The following is a 10171-nucleotide window of genomic DNA, read 5'->3' as shown; positions in this document are numbered from 1 at the left end:
GACCACATTTCCTCTGGAGTCTTAAAGTTCAAAGGTGCAGAAGGAGCTCAGTTGACAATATAACAAGTTATAGAGATAGCTTTTGCCCAAAAGGCGTTTGTCAATCCAGCATTTGAAATCATGCAACGAGCCCTTTCCAAAAGAGTTCTATTCATCCTTTCTGCCACACCATTTTGCTGAGGTGTCATTCTCACAGTAGATGTCGAGCAATTCCTTCATTCTTGCAAAATTTGTTGAATTCATCATTATAAAATTCCAAGCCATTATCTGTTCTAAGCCGCTTAACCTATTTTCTTGTTTGCTTATCAATCAAAACTTTCCATTGTTTGAAATTTAAGAAAACATCACTTTTATTTTTCAGGAAATAAACCCAAACTTTCCTTGAATAATCATCAATGAAAGTTAACATATACCTGACACCACCTTTTGACAGGGTACGTGAAGGACCCCAAAGATCTGAATGAATGTAATCCAAAGTACCTTTTGTTCTATGAATCGCTGGAGATTTGAAACTGGCTCTTTTCTGCTTCCCGAACATACAATGTTCACAGAACTCCATATTTTCGGTACTTTGGCCACATAAAAGACCTCTTTTACTGAGGATGAAAAGACCTTTTTCACTCATACGCCCCAATCACATATGCCACAATTTGGTGATGTCAGAATCTGATTTATCTGATATGGAAACTGCAGCAGCACCTGTAACAGTAGATCCCAAAAGAGTATACAACGTACCAGATCTGCGTGCTTTCATGATCACAAGAGTACCATGAGAAATTTTCAGAACTCCACCTTCACCTGTGTACTTGCACCCAAGAGATTCTAGACTGCCCAAAGAGATGAAATTTTTCTTCAAGTCAGGAACATGTCTAACATCGGTGAAAGTTCTCACCACACCATCGTGCATTTTGATTCAGACTGTACCTTTTCCAATAACTTTACAGGCAGCATTGTTGCCCATCAAGATAACTCCACCTCCAATAGATTCATATGTGATAAATAAATCCTGACTGGGACACATATGATAAGAACAACTCGAATCTAAAATTCACTCATTGTTAGATTTGAAACTATTATTAGTTGCTAAAAAAATAGTTCCCTCAGTTTCATCAGCAGCTACACTTGCTTCGGCAGTGTCAGTATTTTTGTACTCATTTTTCTTTTCTGTATGCTTTTCTTTGTTTTTCAATTTAAAGCATTCAGAAATAATGTGACCTTTCTTATGACAATATTTGCACATGACATTTCTGTATCTGGATTTTGACCTTGATTTAGGTTTCTCACTACTTGAATCTTTCTTATTGGATCTACTTCTTCTGAATAAGCCTTCCCCTTGGTTCCCACTAGTTTTCCCAGTAATATCTCTATCTATTTGTTCTTTTGATTTCAAAATAGATTTGATATCTTTATAAGAGATATTATCCTTTCCATAAAGCATAATATCTCTTATATGTTTAAACGACTAGGGTAAGGAAACAAGCAATAACACAGCTTGATCCTCATCTTTGATTTCAGCATCTATGTTACTTAAATCCATAAGAAGAGAATCAAAAGTATCAAGATGAGTAAGTATAGAGGTACCTTCAGCCATACGAAAAGTGTAGAGTTTTTGCTTTAGGTAAAGCCTGTTTTCCACTGTTCTTTTCATATATAGGGTTTTAAGCTTTTTCCATATGCCTTTGGCTGATCTTTCTGCTGCAACTTCACGCAAAACCTCATTTGGAAGATTTAAAATAATACATACTTTTGCCTTTTTGTCTATGACGGCAAACTCCTCGTCCGTCATTTTATCCGGCATCCTCTCCTTTACTTGCAGTGCCAAATCTAAGCCATCCTGAATTAGGATAGCTTCCATCTTTAATTGCCACATTCCGAAGTTTGCACTTCGGTCAAATTTCTCAACATAAGACTTTGTTAGAGTTATTTTGGCTATTTAAACTAATCCGGTTAGATATGGCTCTGATACCAATTTATTATGATCGGAAACCCGAGTAGTGCGGAATTTAGCCAAACAACGGTATAATGACAATAACAAAGACAATGGAAGTTGATAATAACGGCAATTAAAGAATATAAAGAAGACACAAATTTAACGTGGTTCGGTCAAGGTGACCTACGTCCACAAGCAGAGAGGAGCAATTTCACTATACCAACAAGAGTACAAAAGAGAGTACAAAATTAGAGTAAATACTCTAATTAATCCCAAATACCCCAAGAGAATAACCTCACAAGATCACTCCAAAGAAAGGGTTCACACAAGTGTTTCCCAATACTCACTCTCTTATAAAATACTCTACAATAAAATAAAGGAGGAGAAAGAAAGACAAGAGTGAAAAGCTCTTGAATTGGTGTGTTTTCAAATGAGGAGAAACTCCTCTATTTATAGCAAGAAATTCTTGGCCTAATAATGGATATTATGTCATGGCAAATGTCATGATCCACAAATTTGTTATAATGGATATTATGTCATGGCAAATGTTATGAACCACAAATTTGTTATAATGGATATTATGTCGTGGCAAATGTCATAAAAATTTGGCCATATTACGGGGTAAATTTGGCCGGATAGTATAACGGTAAGGATAAATTTGGCCGGATAATATAACGATAGGGATAAATTTGACCGAATAGTATAATAAAGATTAGATGTAGATAATATTCAAAAGTAGAGAGGATAAATTTGGACCTTTTCCCTTTTTTACGGGACAACACGTGATATTTTTCTTTAATGAGTAGCGATGAGATTTGAACTAAAGAGATCTATTTAATCTAACACTATATTGAATTGTATAATAATCTTATCAAAAAATTTAAACGAATAACTACTTAAAGAAAATTTCTTTACAATATAAGTTAAACTCTCAAATTTATTATGCCTTCAACGTTCCAAATGTTTTGCAACTATATCCAGTTCAACATTTAAAACCAGTAATAACAGTGGTGACATTTTGTTCCAGTTTCACATACGCTACTCTATGAATCAAATTAGGGAATTTCAGCCATTAATTTTTGGAGTTCATTGAACCGTTTGCAAAATCCAGTCATAATACTTCACTTTCGATCTTTTCTAACAATGTGTGTGTCTGTACATTGAATTGGATGTACGGTTACTGTGAGAGTTAAATCAAATAAAACAATAGCTTATTCACATAAATATGTACCGTTTAACAAGCATATCTGTTTCAAACAGCTGAAACTTCCTTATTTAGAAATGTAAATTATATGAAGGTTCTTTTTGAACTAATGTTTTCTGTTTTCGAATTGAGTAGGCAGTCATGCATATTATAACAAAGAGAGACCGAGACTGTGAATACGTCTGCCATAAGCTTATGGCTTGCATTCCCAGGCTTTTCTTTTTCCTTTTGATTGTCGATATAGAATTTTCATTACCTGGATATTAATGGATTATAGTAAAGGAAATCATCTTCCATATTTTTAGGCAAATGCAGCATAGCTTTCTTCTATTTTACCTACTCTTTTCTTTTTCCAAAGTTATTAGCCTTAGCTATCCGTACGATCTACATGCATACAGAGTGCACGTGAGATGGTGTGTTTTATTCCTCAATTAATACCTTTAAACTTAGTAGAATGGTACTCCATAATATTCCTTGTATACTGTACAAACTCAATAATAAACCAAAAACAGCTAAGAAATATTGAGGGGGTGAGGGGGGATTTTTGGATTTTATCTTGCATGGCGTTAATTCCATATATTATGATACTCTTTTCTATTAATATATGTATCGACATGTACGTTGGAATCATTCTACTGCTAATACTTCCTTTAATTATTTCATTTTATGTGAGGAGTTCAGAGTATGACGGTCATAAAGCACCTAACTTTTTGTGTAAATTGATGCATAGATTTATAGGGTTTTTTAAAATAAAAATTTCATATTTAAAACTACGTACGTGAAAAGTACTACTCCTTCCGTTTCAAAAGATTGACACTATTTTCTTATAAGTCCGTTCCAAAATAAATTGACACATTCATATATTTCCTTAATAGAAAATATTTATAGCCATACAAATGTTTTGACTTGTTTAAGACCACAAGTTTCAAAAACTTTATAGCCACACAAATATTATGACATGTTTAATACCACAAGTTTAGAAGTCTTACTCTCTTTATTAAACTTTGTGTCAAATCAAAGTAGGACAAACAAATTGAAACAGAGAGAGTATAAGTTAACATGATTAATAAGTAAAACTATTATAAAAAAAATAAATAATAATAATAATAGTATCACATAAAATGATATAGAAAAATATTATTAACACAACTTTTAAGAATCAGAGTTTACTTTAACTTTATTTTTCTTAAATTTTAGTATGATGTTTTCTATCAAATTATGTCCACATTAATTAAATATTTGCTTTATACCTAGTCTAAGGGTAAAAACTTAGTTGCAGTAAGTGTTTACACCAAATATATACCGAAAAGTTAATTATATTAAGTGAGACAATTGTATATATAAACACATTTATGTATCTATTTAGTGTAAATATCTAGTACTGAGTTAGTTTTTACGCCTAGTCAAATGATATTAAATAAAATAAGACGAAGGAAATATCGAGGGGAGCCTTGGCGTAACTGGTAAAGTTGTTATCATGTGATCAGAATGTCACGGGTTCAAGCCGTGAAAATAACCTCTTGCAAAAATGCAGGGTAAGACTCCATACAATAAACTCTCATGGTCCGACATTTCCCCAAATTCCGCTTATAACGGGAGCCTAGTTCAATGGGCGGGCCTTTAAGACAAAGGAAATATCATTCTAGAATTGTGCACTGCTGGCGGAGGTACATATCGTGACCATGCATGATCACATCAATAGCTGTCCTGTATGCCCGCATAGTTTTAAGTCTATTACAAAGTCTTCATTAAAGAGTTATATGAAGATTATTATGATTTTATAATAAAGCAAGTTAGGTTAAAAGCTCTCTTATGTCGCAAATCTTAAAGACTTAAATTACTGGTAGCAAATTTTGTTATTAGCCAACCCTTATAAATATCTGCCCAACCACATTAGTTCCTTGTCTCAAAGTACCACATATCTTCACTCCTATCCCATATCTCTTCCTCTCTCTCCTTTTTTCTTCATCTTTAAAAAAAGATGGATAAAAAACCATGCAACTCTCAAGATGTTGAAGTAAGGAAAGGACCTTGGACTATGGAAGAGGATTTAATTCTCATTAACTACATTGCTAATCATGGTGAAGGTGTTTGGAATTCCTTAGCTAAATCTGCTGGTAATTTTTCCTTTTTTCCCCCCTTCCTTTGCCAGTAACAAAACCCTAGATATCATTTTATTATATGTAGGAACACTTTTTATATGTCTTAATATTCTTTCTCTAGGTCTCAAACGTACTGGAAAAAGCTGTCGGCTCCGGTGGCTAAATTATCTCCGGCCTGATGTCCGGAGGGGAAATATTACACCTGAAGAACAACTTTTGATAATGGAACTGCATGCTAAGTGGGGAAACAGGTGAGTATTTCTAAAGAGTAGTACATAAAGTAATTAAAATTCAATTGCAAAAGAAAAAAATAGGAAATTGATGGAATTTTTTCCATCAAGTTTTGATTCTCCCATGCGTTTTATTTGTTGAGTGGACAAAGAGAGCCGCTCAAAATTTTGTCCAAAAATGATTCTGAGCTCGTGGATGTGAGATCTTCAAGCCCATAACCTGTACTAGATTTGGAATGAAAGAAAGTGAGTATTTAAAACGTGTTATATGTTTATGGCTACGTACTGAAGATCTTAGAATTGAAACGTGGGGAATATAATCTATAGCTACGCCAAATAAGTTTGATTTTCCTTTTTGTTTTTTTGGTCCTATCAAAAGTTCTTCTTCCTAAACCCCTCATCTACCCTATGTCTTCCATGAATAAAATTTTAAAATGATTATTTTCCTTTTCTAAAGCTTATTTTTCAGATCTATTATTGAGCTATATAGTATATATACTAAAGAAACCATACTAATAATAAAGCATATAGTTTTTCGAGAATTTATTTCCCATACAAGAAGCTTTTTTTGTTCAAGTATTTTTTTTTCTTAATGATAAAGCACATTTTGTATTATTTTCTATTTTTAAGGAAATTATTTTTAAAACCATTTTATGCTTTATTACATTTTAAAAAAAATGCGTTATTACTTGAGTTTGACAACCTAAAATAAATCTTTAAGCTAATAATCATCACATTAAAGGTAATCTTCGGATGCTGATTAACTTGTATGAAGTGATAACAATGTCACTTCCACAATTATTAGAAAGAAAATTATGGTTAAAGAAGGGGGCAAAAGAATATGATTACATGTACTTCATTCGTATTCCAATTAAACTAAGTAGAAAAGGACAGCGGTGAGACAAGGATTCGGTCTTACATAATAGCAGTGGATATAGAACACGTTTTCAAAGAAAGCCAGAAAGATAGAAGTTTCCTTTTTTAGAAGAACCGATTTCATTTTAGTCACATGTCAAGCCCTTTAACTGCTATCTCTAGTTTTGAAGAGAAGCTCCCACCTCCAAGTTGCTTATGAAATTGACAGCTACCTTATGTTTTTGTTGGTATTTAAAGACAATGGGCCCCTTTTCCGTACATTAGAAGTTTTAATAGTATAATACTCTCTTTCGTTTCAATTTAGATGAGATAGTTACACACGATACGGAGTTTAAGAGAAAAGAGGAAGACTTTTAAAACTTGTGATTGTAAAAGCTTAAGGGGTAAAAACTTTGTAGGCATGACATTTGTTTTATTATAAAAACTTCTCACTAAAGGTAAAATAAGTAAAGTGAAAAGTTTAAAGTTGAATTACTCCCTCTGTTTCAATTTATGTGAACATGTTTGACTGGACACGGAGTTTAAGAATAAATGAAGATTTTTGAAATTTGTGGTCCTAAACAATTAAAAAAGGACCCAGAGTATTTGTGTGGTTATAAAAACTTCTCATTAAGGGTAGAATTGTAAGTTTAAGCAAAATTATTTCCAAATTTAGAAAGGGATCATTCTTTTTTGAACGGCCAAAAAGGAAATAGGTTCACATAAATTGGAACGGAGGTAATATTTTCAGCTATAGAAATGTGTCATTCTTTTTGGAACAGACTAATAAAGAAAGTATGTCATCTAAATTGAAACGGAGAAAGTACTCACATGATTAATCCCATTGGATGCTTGTGATCTCTCCACCGTTAGATATCTTGAATTTGAGTGATAAGAATGAAGATTTTCTTGATAACTTGTGCTTTACCTTCTTGGCACAAATCTAAACTAGTCAGAATTAATGGGCTTGGGATACAAGATAGTTAAACATAACAAAAAATAATTAGTAGTATGTGAAAACAAGATCGCCAGTGTTTTAACACCATGATTGAAAAACTAGAATCCTTTAAGAAATTGCTAGCCTGTGTTAAGATATATATTGCAATTAAATAATTAAAATTATGCTTTTTTTTAAATAATTTATGTAAGTTATTATATGTTGACATGAGGTTAAGATAACCACTTTGTTAGTACTTGTTTCTGCATATGCTTAAAGGACAAAACAGAAACAAAAAGAAGACACTAGCTAGCTTGGCCCACAAAATAAATCACTAGATATATAATGCAAGAAATTTTACAAGGGTGACAAATTGCATTTTCAAAAGTGATAGCAGACAATTTTTGTTGTTGTTTATTTATTAAGTCATCAGCTGCTAGTCAAATCCTAACTGCCACAAAAGGGGCTTTATTTCATCAGTCAAGAAGTCGTTTATCAAATATATTTTCTTTTCCTCAATTGCAAAGGAAAAGGTATTCTTTTGATGTGTGAATGAGTATATACAATTAAATGTGACAATCATCAAAATTGATTTTTTCCAAAAATTTCCTTTAAATATTGAACGATAGTTTATATAATGTAACACTAAAACTTACTAGTATTATATTATGTGGCTACTGATAGTGTAACGTTACCATAAAACTAGTTGGCGACGATTAGGCATTGCAAAGACTTTTGTATTCTTCATCAGCTTGGCATCATCTTCAGCTTACTCTAATGTTTGATGGTTTCTTTCAATTTGTTACTTTTTTGGAGGCATTGGTGACTCTACTTTTGGAGAAGTTGTAAGTGTAATTGGAGTGGTGTCCTGTGGGGAGGATTTCTCTAGTTTCAACGTTTTGTAAGTTGAGTTTCGTTTAAATAATAAATAGGAGAAGGAGGCAAACGTGACTTTGAATTTCAACCACAGAACATGACAGGCATTATTTTTCAACCATAAACGTGATTGAAATGCTTATTTCAATTATGAAAAACCTTTAATCTAACTTTGTGGGCCATGAACATATTGACACTCTTACCAACATCTTACGGGAAAAAATTAATACTTTATATTATTTCTTTATTGGAGTAGTATGTTACTTATAAAGTAATTGATCTAGCAGATCTAGTAACCATGTATATTTCAGTCTCATGTTAAAGATGTTACTAGAATGTTACTGAATATTAAAGTGTTAACTATAGGACCTTGTGTATTAATTTGTTCTTAATACATTACTTTTATCTGTTCTTGAAGATAATTTCTCCTCCCTCATGTCCAATGAGCTTTTTCATTATGCTTTCTTTCAAGATATAGTTAGCATATATCCTCTTTTTGCATTGATAATATATATTTATGAAAGGAAACAGTTCTAGAGTTGTAATACATAGTGCATGTCGAGGTCAGATGCAAATTTAGGACAGATTCAACTGGATCCATTGCTTTCAGTTCGAAAACCATGCACTAACTCGAAATATTGAATCCGTTTTTGACATAGGTGGTCAAAAATTGCAAAGCATTTGCCTGGAAGAACAGATAATGAGATAAAGAACTATTGGAGGACAAGGATTCAGAAGCACATAAAGCAAGCAGAAAACATGAATGGACAAGCAGCTAATTCAGAGCAAAATGATCATCAAGAAGGAAGCAGTAGCCATATGTCGTCTGCTGGTCCAGCAGAGACTTACTCTCCAAGTTCATACTCTGCAAATATTGACACTACTTTTCAAGGCCCTTTTCTCACTGAAACAAATGACAACATTTGGAGCATGGAGGATATCTGGTCCATGCAATTGCTTAACGGCGATTAAGTATGTTGTTGAATATTTTTATTTGAGTTAAACCCCTAGATTCAAACCCCACTTAGTACGTACTATAAATTTAAGCTGCTAGATATAAATAGCTAGCACACTATATATATAGAGTGCTAAAATTCCCCATAATATATTCCCCCATATTGTGGTTCCTGAGTTAAGTATTCACTGTGTAATAGAACAAACTCTAATATAACCCCTGTTCATATAATATATAGACGCATGGATGATTTTATTACCCCTTTATTACTACGCTAGAAGCTTTTCTTATAATTGGGAATAAACCATCAATATAAATATCTAAAAGTAAATTCAATTTTTTGGCAAAGGAGAGATGATGGTTACCTAATCCATCAAATAAGCGCTTTTCAAAGCCTTCTTTTAATGATTTTGTATTGATCAAGTCTAGTTAGAAGTTACTTAAACAAAGTCATGGTCAAGCAATGATTATGTGTCTTAATCTGCTCTCTAAAATATAATCAGACGTTAGCCGACTTAATACAGTTCTAGTGTACTTGCAGTAATCATTTGAGGAAAGTGCAACTCACCAACTACTCATCTAATTAAGCTAAGTACTTTGTAGATGGGAATTAAGTCTGTTTGACAAAGACACCAATGTGATTAGACAACTGAAGTGCTATTAGGGGTTTGGTACTTTCATTATTTCTTTGGAACATTAAGCTTCGATGTGTGTCCTAGAGGATTAGCATTTCATTTCGGGTCAATGTTAGAGTAATTACTCATACCTAATATCCACTATCAGTGTAAATAAATTTTAACACAATAACTGAAAAAACGTTACTTGTATTATGAGTCTTTTAAATTATTAATTTCACCTATTATTGTAGTTATGTTTAAGTATTTTTAATATGAATATTTTTTTACATTATTAGTATTTAAAAAATAGAATGCAAAGAAATGCATCATGAAGAAATATGGGGTATGCGTGCAGAGAATATGACACATATATATATATATAGTCATAGATAATAAAACAAGCATAAAAATATTCATCCCCAGCATATACCGAACTTAATTAATGGAAAATGGACACACGGAAAA

The 10171-nt window shown here is 32.5% G+C and overlaps 1 protein-coding gene and 1 long non-coding RNA gene across 2 annotated transcripts; one reads left to right on the top strand and one right to left on the bottom strand.

Moving 5' to 3' along the window:
* Positions 1-4498: 4498 nt before the first annotated feature.
* On the top strand, positions 4499-9347 carry LOC107821652 (MYB-like transcription factor EOBII). The gene is made up of 3 exons (XM_016651243.2): positions 4499-5251; positions 5358-5487; positions 8794-9347. The coding sequence occupies exons 1-3, from the start codon at positions 5116-5118 to the stop codon at positions 9104-9106; spliced, it is 579 nt and encodes a 192-aa protein (XP_016506729.1). The 5' UTR covers positions 4499-5115; the 3' UTR covers positions 9107-9347.
* LOC107830082 (uncharacterized) lies at positions 5473-8787 on the bottom strand. Its single transcript, XR_012701266.1, has 3 exons — positions 7954-8787; positions 7153-7249; positions 5473-5691 (listed from the first exon to the last, which is right to left on the bottom strand). It is a non-coding gene; the product is annotated as an uncharacterized LOC107830082 (long non-coding RNA).
* Positions 9348-10171: the final 824 nt, after the last annotated feature.

Source organism: Nicotiana tabacum, chromosome 17 (genome assembly GCF_000715075.1).
Source record: "Nicotiana tabacum cultivar K326 chromosome 17, ASM71507v2, whole genome shotgun sequence".
Classification (NCBI taxonomy): domain Eukaryota; kingdom Viridiplantae; phylum Streptophyta; class Magnoliopsida; order Solanales; family Solanaceae; genus Nicotiana; species Nicotiana tabacum.
Note: the sequence above shows the minus strand (reverse complement) of the source record. Positions and strands in the feature narration are given on the sequence as shown.